The 14322-nt window shown below is 34.6% G+C and overlaps 1 protein-coding gene across 1 annotated transcript in view; it reads left to right on the top strand.

The window, feature by feature from the left end:
* The first annotated feature begins 7921 nt into the window (after nt 1–7921).
* LOC107750920 (calreticulin-like) overlaps nt 7922–14322 on the top strand; it is a 10263-nt gene continuing 3862 nt past the window's right edge. Inside the window, exons 1-6 of the mRNA XM_016566498.1 lie at nt 7922–8102; nt 9798–9899; nt 11028–11231; nt 11312–11406; nt 13629–13838; nt 13919–14032. Coding sequence (XP_016421984.1) covers nt 8006–8102; nt 9798–9899; nt 11028–11231; nt 11312–11406; nt 13629–13838; nt 13919–14032 — 822 coding nt within the window. The 5' untranslated portion in view covers nt 7922–8005. The remainder of the gene's footprint in view (nt 8103–9797; nt 9900–11027; nt 11232–11311; nt 11407–13628; nt 13839–13918; nt 14033–14322) is intronic.

Raw genomic sequence — 14322 nt, 5'->3', positions numbered from 1 at the left:
CTTCTCCAGGTTGAAGACTCGCAATAGCAAGTTTGGCCCGTTGGCAATTTAACAGGACAGCGCAGCTTAGCATTAGCTAACTGATACCTCAATGCCTGTTCAGAGGTTACATTCATGTTCTACCATCTAGACATGAGAAATTATTTGAAGAATCACTTGACTTTGATTTAAAAGAAATGAATTTGATCAAATAAACTTAAACCTAGATACAGAATGACTTTTGAATTGTAACTTTAAATGAGTAGCTGCATTATCAAGCCATGGTGTGAAGACTGTTTCTAATTCAATAGCACATATTTCACCCGTGCCACAGTCCTGTTTGCCATTCAACACGATCATATAATCATATAAAATGAGTCTGAGGTTTAACGTTTCAGTGTCTGTGGGGTCTGTTTCAAGCACTGATGGTCAAATGTCTCAAAAGGTGAATTTTATGAAGAAAGTCTGTTATATTTCACCCCAAAAATAAGAGGACAGTATAAGAAATTATATATTTGCACAAACAAAATTAAGCCAATTTTATTATGTATTTTTGACCCAAAATTCTCATTACTGGAATACTGTAACATCCCATCCCATCCCATCCCATATATATATATATATATATATATATATATAATTATTAAATATCAAAAGTATTATTAATATTAAATAAAATATGTTTACATAATACATTTTTTCACATTACCTTCAAAAAACAGTCTTCCAATCATATTAAATAATCTTAAATTAAATTCAAGGAGTACTACAATTTGAATGAAATGCTATTAAATATTAAGTGTATTATTAATATTAAATAATTATTTATATAAAAAATATTTAAATATACTTTTTTGTAAATTTCTTTTGCTTTTGGGCTGAAATATGACCTGGGCACTTCACATTTTTCAGACTCTTCCCAGAAATGGAAGTTGATTTTCACTTTGCATAATTTGATGTCTTAATTAAAGATGAAGTATTAGTATTATGAAATTGAAAATATCTTCAGTATTTTAATCAAAGTGTCACAGCTTACCCCAAATCACACATCCGCAGCCAACAAACATACTGAATGGTAATTTGGTCCAGCGGTCAGAGCCTTGGCCTGTTTTTGGCACTGTCCACATTAAGGGGTGTTAAGAGATCCTGAAATGAAGGAAGTATAAAAAAAAAAAGAATAATACATAAGGGAATGTATGACATCCACAAGTGCTTAGCAGAAGCATTTGCAATGCATTCGAATAGTATTTTGGACAGAAGTCACACTAAAAATGAATGTCATTGCATTAGATGAGAAAATATCAAAGCAATTGATATTTATGTTAAATAAAGATAGTTGAGCACACCTTTCCAGCAAAACATTTGACCAAAAACAAGTGATAAAACAAGAGATCTAGAAAAAATGATGACTAAAAAGCACCAAAACACCAGCTTATTAGAATTAATTGAGCAAAAATGATTGAAAAAATGATTGCAGACAATTGAATGACATTTACAAATACTGTCTAAGCAGTGATTTCTCAGTACTGCTTTTTTCGGACTTGTCATCAGCACAGAAGCTTTGTGAGGTCATTAGTGGATTGTGTCGCTGTCGTAGCAGGTGTGTGTGTGTGTGTGAGGACGCGGAATGAGCGGCTCCCCGCCGGGACTCTTCATTGTTTAAGGTTATCGATCGCCCCTCTGCTCTGAACTAACGGGCGTCCCAGCCAGGTGTCAGAACTGCTGCACGTCATTTAAATGTGCAAACGCTGTCCTTCCAATCGATTTGAGAAACAAACTGTGTCTTATCATATTCCTTTTCAGTTCTAACCGATGGTATCATGATAAGTTGAATACTTTGTGGACTCTGTAACTATGCAAAGAGGGAAAAAAATACATATCATGATCCATTATACACATTTTTTATGCACTGTGATGATGCAAATGGTACAAAACAAAAGCTTGAACTTGGATGCAAAAGCATTATTGATTCTACAGTATGTTTGACATTTTGTTTATTTTGTAGGTGTGTATTCAAGAGTATTATTAATAAAATAGAGTTCTTATTAAAGCACGGTTTATGGATTTCTGTGAACTGCGATGAAGCCAAAAAGATAGTATTTTCTTTAAAGATGTGTACACTTAGACCTCATAGGAGTGGTTTCTGTCACAGTTGTTGCAGCTTTATATATAAATTGTCTTTATGTTTGTTACAGTGTTTTTGGGGTGGGACATTTGAATGTTATTAAATATGTCTTTAGATTTTTTTGAGATAAAGTCGTTGAATTTTTTGCACTAACAATTGGAATAAAGATGAATGATTAAAATGCATGACTGGTTAACTTTTATAGTTAATATAAAGATATGGCACTAACAGGGAGCTCATTCAAAATGTTAATTAAATGTAAAAATGTAAGTTTATATCTAAACACTACGTGAAAATGTTTTGTTAGTTCACCTAAAAAAGTACTACATGTGCAAATTAACTAGTTTTGGTCAAAAATATAATTTAATATTGCTAACAAAATTCGAATGATAAATCAAATATTGTAAAATATTCTCTCATTGCTCACATAATATTGTAAATCACATGCTCAAATGCAACAATTTAGTTATTTTCAGGTAAACTATAACTAAAAGAAAAGGAAATAGCATTCATGTATGAATTTTTAATATCAATCCACTGCAACACTGTCAAAATTAAAAATATAACGCAATGCCCAAATGATAAATCATATTACTGACATCATTTGAGCAGTGTTTAAGAACATCTGATTCATTACTTTTTTTAAACAAGAATTTTTTAATCTATAAAGGAACAGTTCACCCACAAATGAAAATGTGCTGAAAATGTGTTCACCTTCAGGCCATCCAAGATGTAGATGAGTTTGTTTCTTCATCAGATTTGGAGAATTAGATCACTTGCTCACCAATGGATCCTCTGCAGTGAATGGGTGCCGTCAGAATGAGAGTCCAAACATCTGATAAAAACATCACAAAGGGACAAGTTTTTTTTTTTTTACAAGCCAAAACAGTCCAAAACAACTATAAACAATTATGTGGGTGGATTTTGATGTGAGAGACAACAGGAGATGGGCTTTATCACTGGATTACTGACTCATGTTTTGGCCAGTAGTGATGGTTTAAAGTTAAAAACGCCTTAATGATGGATTTGTTTCTTACAAACACGCAGCTTTTGGCTTCACAAGATGTTAATTGATGGACTGGAGTGGTGTGGATTACTTGTGCATTATTGCTCTCATTCTGACGGCACCCATTCACTGCAAGAGGATCCATTGGTGAGCAAGTGAAGGTATGCTACATTTCTACAAATCTGATGAAGAAACAAACTCACATACAGTTTGGATTGCCGGATGGTGAGCACATTTTCAGCTAATTTAGATTTTTAGATGAACTGTTTGTTTAAATATCACACATGAAACTGAGCTCTGAGCTCAACTAGTGACTGAAAGAGTTTTCCCCCTCATTAGTGAGCGTGTTCAGTGGCCCTGACTAGGTTGTGGGTGTAGTGGCTTGTCCTCGCCTGCCCTTGCAGGTTAACGGCACCAAGCCAGCCTGTTAAGAAGATGAGCCGGCCGTCCATCAGTCCTCCGCAGGGGACAGTGTGAGGGGGGCGGCTCTTCACCCCTACGATCCGGCCTAATTGCCCCATGTTCTGCTGCTGGTTTCCATGCTTCAGTGACACAAAACACACACACAAGCATACGGTCCTCCTAAATCAAATTACATAATACATTAATGCCATGTAGAATAAATACATTTACATCATCTATTTCCTCTCAAGCATCATATTTTGCAACACAGAATAATAAAATGGAAGTACGGGAATTATGTAGTGAACACATGCCAATGTTAGTTTTATTTTAGTTATACTGTAAAATGAATCTTTTTCTAATGTGGTTAAACTGGCTGTCAGTGCGCCCTATTACATGACCTGTGATGAGTGTCGACTGACGAACGTGAACTAAAGGTCAGAGGTCAAGAGGCTGACCGGTGCTCATTTTTACAGATGACGTCAGTTCAGGGATTCTACATGGATGCTGTAGAAGTTTAATTAAAGAAATGTAGCTTTAGTTAAAAATAAGCGACAGGTGACTAAATGAAACTCAAATAATTTATCTGACATGCAAGTCCAGAATGAACAAAAATGCTAAAATAAACAGAACTAGAGTTACTTTTACAAGAAAATGTGCAGTGCTCATGCATGCAAAACTTGCCACCTTGATGTTAGAGTATTGCTAGATGGTCGCTAGGGTGTTCTGCTAAGTACCGTACAGTTGTCAAAAAACAATGGTTGTTTTCCACCCATTTATCGAATTATCTGTGTAGCAGAAATCAAAGGTCTAGTGTCTTGAAATATTATCAGCAAACACTGCTTTTCTTACATAGTATTTTTGTCTGGTTTTCCATTACAAATAAATAAACCTGGGTTTCAAAAATAAATAAATAAAAATCTAAATTAAGTGAGTTTATGCTTAAAACAAAACAAAACAACAAAAAAAAGTAAAATAGGGTAAGAAAAACAAATATATATATTTTTTTATTTGAGTTATACAAATTGACAGATAAATTTTCTTTTTTTACTTTTTCAAAATTAAGTGAATTTATAATTAAATTAGAAGAAATCTGTCAATGGGGTGAAACAATATTTTGTCTTCCCTTTGAATTGCACAGATTGACAGATATTTTTTTTATTTTCTCAAATTTAATTGAGTTTATGCTTAAAACAAGAAAAATATCTGTCAATGGTGTAAGAAAAATAATTTTGTTTTCCATTTGAATTATACAGACATTTTTTTCCCTATTTTTTTCTTAATAATTAAGTAGTTTTATTCTTAAAACAAGAAAAATATCTGTCAAAGGGTAAGAAAAATAATCTTGTTCTCCCTTTGAACTGTACAGATTGACAGATATTTTTTGTTTTAAGTTTAAACTCACTTAATTTAGATTTTTTTTTTCTTTCAGAAAACAATACAATCTTGAATCATTTCGCTTCTCAAGTAAATGCATCTTGAGTTAACAATGTTTAGATATTTGTACTGGAAAACAAGACAAAAATAATGAGTAAGAAAATAATTTTCTTGCAGTGAATATCAGTCACCCTATTCTCTAAAATTTAAGGTGGCCATATAAGACGGATATGTTTTTTTCACATTAGCCAATGCCAATATTTAGAGTCTAAATATTGGCATTGGCTAATGTGAAAAAAACATATCCGTCTTCCTCTCAATGGGGTGAAACAATATTTTGTCTTCCCTTTGAATTGCACAGATTGACAGATATTTTTTTTATTTTCTCAAATTTAATTGAGTTTATGCTTAAAACAAGAAAAATATCTGTCAATGGTGTAAGAAAAATAATTTTGTTTTCCATTTGAATTATACAGACATTTTTTTCCCTATTTTTTTCTTAATAATTAAGTAGTTTTATTCTTAAAACAAGAAAAATATCTGTCAAAGGGTAAGAAAAATAATCTTGTTCTCCCTTTGAACTGTACAGATTGACAGATATTTTTTGTTTTAAGTTTAAACTCACTTAATTTAGATTTTTTTTTTCTTTCAGAAAACAATACAATCTTGAATCATTTCGCTTCTCAAGTAAATGCATCTTGATTTAACAATGTTAAATTAGATATTTGTACTGGAAAACAAGACAAAAATAATGAGTAAGAAAATAATTTTCTTGCAGTGAATATCGGCCACCCTATTCTCTAAAATTTAAGGTGGCCATATAAGACGGATATGTTTTTTTCACATTAGCCAATGCCAGTAATTAGAGTCTAAATATTGGCACTGGCTAATGTGAAAAAAACATATCCGTCTTCCTCAGGTAGAGCTGAAAACTGTTAAGATCTCTTTGCACAGACCACAAAAACTGCAACACTGACTGTGATTCACTGCTAAATGAGTGCTTTATTTTCCTGGCTCGGGCTCGGGTCTGATAATAATGAACTGATTGTGTGTGTTTTTCGGTCCTCACGCTGTGCAGGGATCTGGAACTTGGGATGTAGTTAACTCTCTGATTAGTGGAACATGCTCTACGGTGAAAATAATAAGGGAAGCAAGCGGAATTAATCGGGTTTGATTTCTACAGCTTTTCTATGTCCTCTTCACATGCCATAATGAGACGGTTTGGCATGGCGACAGGAGGGGGAGCGAGAACGTGCTTGACCATTGTTTTCCCTTTTTTGTGGCTTGTGAGGACATGTTTGAAATCACATGTTGCCATATTACTCGCACTATTTTTGCAGTATGCAGTGTGTATGCATGAAATGCATTGTGTGCTAACTTTATACATGCATGGAAAACCCAGACTAGCCTACTTCATCTGCCAAAGAATTTAGTATATTCACAACAAACACAGAGTGAAATAATGCACTGCAGTGAACTTGACCTCCTATTTCCAATGTAAACTGGAAGCTAAAATATATTCAATTTCTTTCTGACTTCAGACTTCAAATTGGATTTAAAATGCAAAACAATCGTATGTATTGCAAACATGCAACTCTCAAGAAAAATAGCATGGATATCTGTCATTAATTTAACCTTAATTTAGTTTAGGCAAAAATTGTTAATTAATCTATCTAGAAAAATAGGCTGCAGTTCAACATTGGTTGGTTAACACATAATCACTAAATCATGAATGTACAAGCATGTACAAAAAATACCTGATCACAGAGTCACAGCGCCATCTACAACTGCTCAATTGAACTGCACTAACAACGCAATTGTCCAATATGCATGAGTCCCCACTAAATAAACTCTAACAGCATTTGCAAACCATTTTTTCTTTTGTAATGTGACAATATTTTAGAGTGAAACAGGATATTCAGTGTGAGAACATGTAGGGACTTGGAGTTGATTTTATCCACAAGTCTAAATTGCATTGTTGCATTGCTTTATATTATTTAGATATTTCTGCAGTGTGCATCTGTGCATGCTTTATGGGCTAATCATTGCAATACAAGGCAAGTTTGTGACCGTTCACATAATTCATAAATAATGTGAAACTGATGCTGCCACAAGTAGGCTATGATTCGACAGGTAATAATTACTTTTAAAGGGTTAGATTAAAAATGAAAAGTAAAAAAAATTATTTACTTACCCTCATCTCGCTTAAAAGCTTGTATGATTGTCTTTTTCTGTGGACCACAAAATAAGAAGATTAGCAGAATGTCCACACTGCTCTTTTGACCTATAGGGAGGGATGTTAAGCCACAAAAATGTAATAAACTATCTGTTAATATTACAATTTTTATGGTTATGTTCCTGAAAGGGTGTAAATGTAAAAGAATCAGCTTATTCATTGCAGCTTAAATATACTTCCTCATATTCCTTCTCAAGTTTCTCTAAGTTCTGAAGTTTGTTTCCTAGCAATAGCTGCTCTGAAAACAAATCAAATGCATGACAGCCCTGCAACAACTTTTATTGTAGGAATGACTGGAAACTGCATTTTGATTCATCTTAAGCCTTGAGGATTTATAGATTCAACACGTTGTTTATTGTAAATGTTTGGGTTTGTTATTGTCGTTTCTGAAGCGTTTTCCATAAGTTGTCTTCAAACACGATACGCAATTTATTGTCTTTTACAGTTTACCATGTCAAAGTCAACAGACAAAGCAGAGCAAGCTGTATTTAGAGGAAAACAAAACCCCGTATTTGTGTAAGCACCGTTTTCCGCGTACACGTCTCGCTGTGAAAATCTCACTCAACCGGCCTTCCCTCTGATGCTACCCTGGAAACTGATCCTGAGTCAGTTTTGTCTTGTCATGTGACGCGACCGCGGGTCATTGCGTACAGTAACGGCTGGTCTGAGAACAGCAAAAGAGGCGGATACAGTATCCGGTGTAGAGGCGAGCCAGGCACTTCGTGGTCTCTTGTGATTGGTCGAGGGCGTCAGCTGTGGACCAATCAGCGGCAGACATCTGTGCAGCCACGCGCTTCTCCCGAGCCACTGATAAACCGAGAGCAGCAAAGCGCGAGAGGGACGGAGGGAGTGTGCGGGTTAATTCCTCAAATTAACAAAAATGCAAATGATTACATTATTCCAGCTTGTTTCTGCCTCAATATTGGCACTGGCTGCCAATGCAGAGGTGTATTTTAAAGAGCAGTTTCTGGATGGAGGTGAGTGGATCATTGAACTTGCATGTCATGGTTGATTTATAGGTCACAACATTAAAAGTGACATTAAAATCGGTTCTCGACTGAATAATTAATAGGCTGTGATGGTTAATTATACTTTTGTTATGTTTGGAAAGTAAATGTTATTACTTAGCAGTATTGGTTTACGCATATTAGTTTGCCAGAGCAAAAATGAAACCATCAAAAATTATTCTTTCTTTCTTTCTTTCTTTCTTTCTTTCTTTGCATTGCACAATGAATGTTACAGTACTGAAGAAGTGCATTATGGCACATGGGTTGTTGACATTCATTAACTTTTAAAAACATAAAATCAAAACATTTAGGTTAAATTTTAGGTTATGTATGCTTGTGTACTCCTACAAGTTGACAAAATATAGAATTTAACGAGTTGAAACTTCTGTTCTGGGACCAAAGGTTCTGATGACTCTTCTTGCACCGAGGGGCGTGTCCAAATATTTGTCCAATAAAATGCTCTGGTTAACGAGAAAGCCACGCCCCTTGAGACCCATGACAGCAAAAGAAAGTATCAAATCATGTTTCACGGCTGTGATGTAAACTCAATTCTATTGGCTATTTAAATAGTTTTATGGAATGTCACACCACACCACAGTATACTGATTAAATGTCATGTGCCCACTGCATCTTATAAGTCATCATTTAAGGCTTTGTCTAATTGGTTTGTTAATTGCACAAGATGTGTTTAGGTATATGTATTTAAACAATTTTTGATCAAACATATCAGCGAATACGTTTTGATAATGCAAATGAAAGCAAAACTTAAATTAGCGCATGTAAACTGCACGTGTCTATCAAATGGGTTTGCAAGAACAGGAAGTTTCTTAAGTTATTCCACAAACTTCCTTAAATATCAATCATTAAACGTGTGTGGAATGTGATTAAACCTGCAACCCTCATAAACTCTTCCCGTTTCCTCTTCAAGTTCATAGATAAAGAGCTATATAATTGCACAAATCTTGTACAGTTTGAGTTCGTAAGTTAGCTGATGATGACATAAATATTTATATAGTGTTTTTTATGATGTCTTTTTCAATAGAAATGTAATTATTATTTTTACTCATTATTTAGCACCTCGTTTTAATATAATTGTTATTGTCATTTGTTATTATTAAATGGTATATTTTGTTTTCTTGTCATTTCTTGTTTTGTTATAAAGTTTTGGCAATACTTTATATAAACACAATTATGCCAATAAAAAAAAAAATATATATATAAATAAATTTCCTTTTTAGGAAGGTAATCACATTTGATTTAATTTCAGTTAACATACATTTTATTTCAAGTAATCAAAGTGTTTTTTAAATGGTTTTAATTTTAGTTAACAGTAATAACCCTGGTTTGTTTCATAACTGATTTACTTTGCAACATAGACACTGTTATAGAACTGAATCGAATCTAAATTGATCTGAATAATGACATTATTGTCTTCTGTAGAGCTGCTTTACAGCTAAAATTGAATTTGTTTCATAATAGTTGAATTTTACAACATAAACACTCTTATTTTCCTGTTTTTAAATGTGAAACTGCTTTGAAACAACTTGTGTATTTGCATGAAATGTCCCTTTTTAGTATACTAATCCTGCTTTCATCTCAGTTACATTCTCTGATATTGTTTTATCCTTATTTCTTCTCTTCTAACTTTATTATCTGAATTCGCAGATGCCTGGAAGAGTCGATGGGTGAACTCGGAGCACAAATCTGACTATGGCCAGTTTAAACTAACCGCCGGAAACTTCTACGGAGATGCTGAGAAAGACAAGGGTAGGCTTTTACATCCCTAAAAATAGGCCTGGGCGATAAAATGGTATCGATATTTATCGACGGTACACCTTCCTCGATAACTATATAAATCCTATGAGTGACGCAGACAGCACACGCAAACACAAACATGAGGGCTGTGCCTGCCTGTGATGAGGATATTGTGAAAAAAAAGAAAAAAAAAGAATATTAGTCTAATATAAAATAAACATTTGTATTTGAATGCAAAAATAGTACAATCCAATGTTAGGTGTGCGTCATGGAGCGTCATCAGTGGCGCGCGAGATGCGGTGATGATGATGTAAGTGACGTTGTTGCATTTTAATGTTTTGTCAGTCTAGCCCACGAGATGTGCCGCTGCTGCGTTATTCGTTCAAAATATTAGAGAAATATAGAAGCTCAATGCCATTCACACAGAACGCATATTCAGCGCATTTTCTAGACGGACAAATATGACTGCTGCACTCGCGTCTCACAGAAGAGATGTATAGAAAGCCATGCAAAGTTAAAACAGTTTAAACTTTTAGAAAACACGTCACGAATTTGTGGAGGTTTATTCCCTTTCACTGCGTCTCATATGTTTTTGAAGGCAATCTGCTTCGGCTCTTTGGATTAAGCAATGCATAAATACGTGATGCTGTTTTGTTCTTAATTGTTTATGCAATTTACGAAATTATATTTGATTTATGTTTGAGTTAATTTAGACGTAATGCACGTTTTTTTATTTGACAATTTAATGTGCTGCATTATTTTGCTCATTGCGCCCTCCTGTGGCCTCGGGAAACAAGCCAAAAGTTTAACCTATTTAATCTGCATTAAAAAACATTAGAAATTAGATATGCTTAATTTTTATTGTGTGTTTGACTGTTAAAACAAAAAAAAATGTTGTTTGTCTCAATAAATTGAGTTAATTTAAAAATACAGTGGTTAAATGTAAACATTTTTTTCTATTGCTCTTTGTTTTAAAAAAGGTTATAAAAAATGTCAATAATTATTGATACCGAACGATATGAAACATTATATAGTTATTTTACGTATTTTAGCTATATCGCCCAGCCCTACCTAAAAACTTTACCTTTGGTTCAGCAAAGAAGCAAATGATGATTTTGCTTGACTTTTCTTCACCAACAGGTCTGCAGAGCAGCCAGGATGCCCGTTTCTACGCCACCTCAGGCCGCTTCGAGCCCTTCAGCAACGAGGGCAAACCACTGGTGATCCAGTTCACCGTCAAACACGAGCAGAAGATCGACTGCGGAGGCGGATACGTTAAAGTCTTCCCGGCTGATCTCAATCAGGCTGACATGCACGGAGACTCCCAGTATTACGTCATGTTCGGTACGTCGACCGTAACGCCTGGATTTATTATAGGAAAGGAGTCATTTATTTATATTTTCGTGTCTGAATCATCTCAACAGGGCCTGATATCTGCGGCTATAGCACCAAGAAGGTCCACGTCATCTTCAACTACAAAGGCAAGAATCACCTCATCAAGAAAGAGATCAAATGCAAGGTGAGTTCCTGTTAAAAAGTCTAATTCAAGCCAGGGTTTTAAAAGACAATATTCAGTAATAATATCGATTTAATGCACTGAGACAGTCAGACAAGAACAAAATTTGATCTGAATTGAGCTGATAATGATAAAGCTTTGACATTATTGAACTGAATTGAATTTACGTTGAACAAAATTTGTAGGGCTGGTCCGAATACCATTTTTTTGAGCTTCGAAGCTTCGGTAGTAATAAACACCGGATATTCAAAACTTCGGAGGGAGGGGGCTGAACATATTCTTCTCTCTAATAAAGGCAGGAATCTCTGTCTGTCTGTTTGCATTTTTATTATGTCGAGAATAGGGTTGTGACGGTGAGGAAATTTTCCCACCGGTTAATCGACGTGTGACATCACGGATAATACCGGTATCACCGCGGGGGCATTCCCTCTTTTCCTTCGCTTTTAAATGGCTTGTAAAAGCGGCATGCACATTTCACTTTCACTTTCAAATAGCGGCAATTCGGCGTAAAGCAATTGTTCGTTTTTAGTTTGTTTGAATTTTCCCTATTTTCCTCGTTTTCCTTCACTTTTAAATAAAATGCGCATTTTACTTTCACTTTCGAATTAGCGGCAGTTCGGCGTCAATTGCTTGAATGCAACAACAAAATACAACGTCAAACTCACTTTAACCTATATATAAAACATAGAACTTTTATTAACAAAACGAATAAAAATACACCATGCTATAGGGCAGGCTATGCCTAATATAAAATAACAAATAACTTGCATAGAGTTTAAATAGGTATACAAAAATGGAAATAAGTAAATATGTAGCCTATAATATATAACCAAATAAATAAGAAACGTAGAACGTTTATTAGCAAAATGAGTAAGAAAGCTTGGAGGCACGGCATACACCTTGATGTCAAATAAAATAAATAAATTACACAAAGTTTAAATAATGTAAAAATCAGCAAACACTGTGGAACCAATTAAATAAGAAACGAATGTTTAAAAAAACTTCCAAAATCACCTTAGATAAATGGCAAAAGTCAACAGGCTTTTAATATTCCAAAATACTGCCAAACAGGTGCTTTTGCATTTCGTTTCGAAACTACAGAATGAGAACCGTTTCGCGGGGGATGCCAGGTGTTCGGGGAAAAAAAAAAAAAAGAATATTAGAATCTCAAAATTGAAAATCGAATGCCAACCCACCGAACGAATAATCGAATATTCTGGTCCAGCCCTACTAAATTGATCTGAATAAAGAAACTATTGTTTTATGTAGAGTTGCTTTTACAGCTGAAATGGAATTTGTTTCATAATTTAATAATTAACACGGCTATTTTCCTGTTTATAAATGTGAAGCTGCTTTGAAATGAACTGTAATGTGTAAAACACTTTCTAAAAAACAAAAACAAAGAATAGTTCAGCCAAAAATGGAAACCGTGTCATCTAATCATGTACTCATCGTTACTAGCAGAATATCTGGAATATTTTCCATGCAATAAAATTGAATGATGACTTTGAAAATACTGATAATTGCATGTGTGATAAATGCATGCTGGGATGATTTCCATATGGCCCAAAATAAAATCTTTTCAAAATATACTAACACTTCCTACCAATATATTTTTGGGCATTTTATTTTTGAAAATATATATTTTATAAGTGTAAATATATAAAAAAAACGTTTAAATACATATTTTGCCCTCCATTCACATATGTGACCCTGGAGCACAAAAGCAGTCTTAAGTCGCTGGGGTATATTTGTAGCAATAGCCAACAATACACTGTATGTGTCAAAATTATCGATTTTTCTTTTATGCCAAAAATCATTAGGATATTAAGTAAAGATCGTGTTCTATGAAGATATTTTGTAAATTTCCTACCGTAAATATATCAAAACTTGATTAGTTTTGATTACTTTTGATTACTTGAAAACTTTTGATTAGTAATATGCATTGCTAAGAACTTCATTTGGACAACTTTAAAGGAGATTTTCTCAATATGTTGATTATTTTTTGCACCCTCAGATTCCAGATTTTCAATGAATGAAGGTTGAAAGTAAATATATTGTCAGTTTCAAAAATATATTTTGTTGCGTTTCACGGTTTACAACATAAATTTAGCATTTATTTCAAATATATTTTAGCCAGAAAATATCTATTTTTTGCCAAAAGGGAATAGAGTATCTGTAAAATAATTGTCATAGAAAAAATTACTCTCTTTCTCTCCATGCAGGATGATGAACTGACTCACTTGTACACATTGATCCTGAATCCGGATCAGACCTACGAGGTGAAGATTGACAACGAGAAGGTGGAGTCTGGCTCTCTGGAGGAGGACTGGGACTTCCTGCCCCCGAAGAAGATCAAGGACCCTGAAGCCAAGAAACCTGAGGACTGGGACGACCGCGCCAAGATCGGCGACGAGACGGACACTAAACCTGAGGTTTGATTCGGTCTCATATCACCTGCGAGGCAGAGCCGGGTCACTTTCAGCTTTTAACTCTGACTGTGTAATGTTGCCAGGACTGGGATAAGCCTGAGAACATTCCCGATCCTGATGCCAAGAAGCCAGACGACTGGGATGAAGATATGGACGGAGAGTGGGAACCTGCCATGATCCCAAACCCAGAGTACAAGGTACAGACTTACATGCAGGGTCTAAAATTAACACTCGCCAAGCGCCAAATGCGAGTAAAAATAAGAGTTGGCGAGTCCATGTAACCGTGTCAGTCGCCAGTTGGCGGGTACAACTTTTACGAATTATAACAATGCAATGAAGTGAAAACAACAGCCAGTTTTTAAAAAGATTCGCTGTTTCTGACATAAGCGAATAAAATAATCTTTTCCGAAGACAAGATCATCGTGATTAGCTGTTCTGTCATAAGCGACAAGAGCGACTCGAATAATAGGATACAAACGGACTGATA

Source organism: Sinocyclocheilus rhinocerous, unplaced genomic scaffold (assembly GCF_001515625.1).
Source record: "Sinocyclocheilus rhinocerous isolate Xijiao unplaced genomic scaffold, SAMN03320098_v1.1 scaffold1534, whole genome shotgun sequence".
NCBI lineage: Eukaryota > Metazoa > Chordata > Actinopteri > Cypriniformes > Cyprinidae > Sinocyclocheilus > Sinocyclocheilus rhinocerous.
The sequence above is the reverse complement of the archived record's forward strand: the minus strand, read 5'-3'. Positions and strand labels throughout refer to the sequence as shown.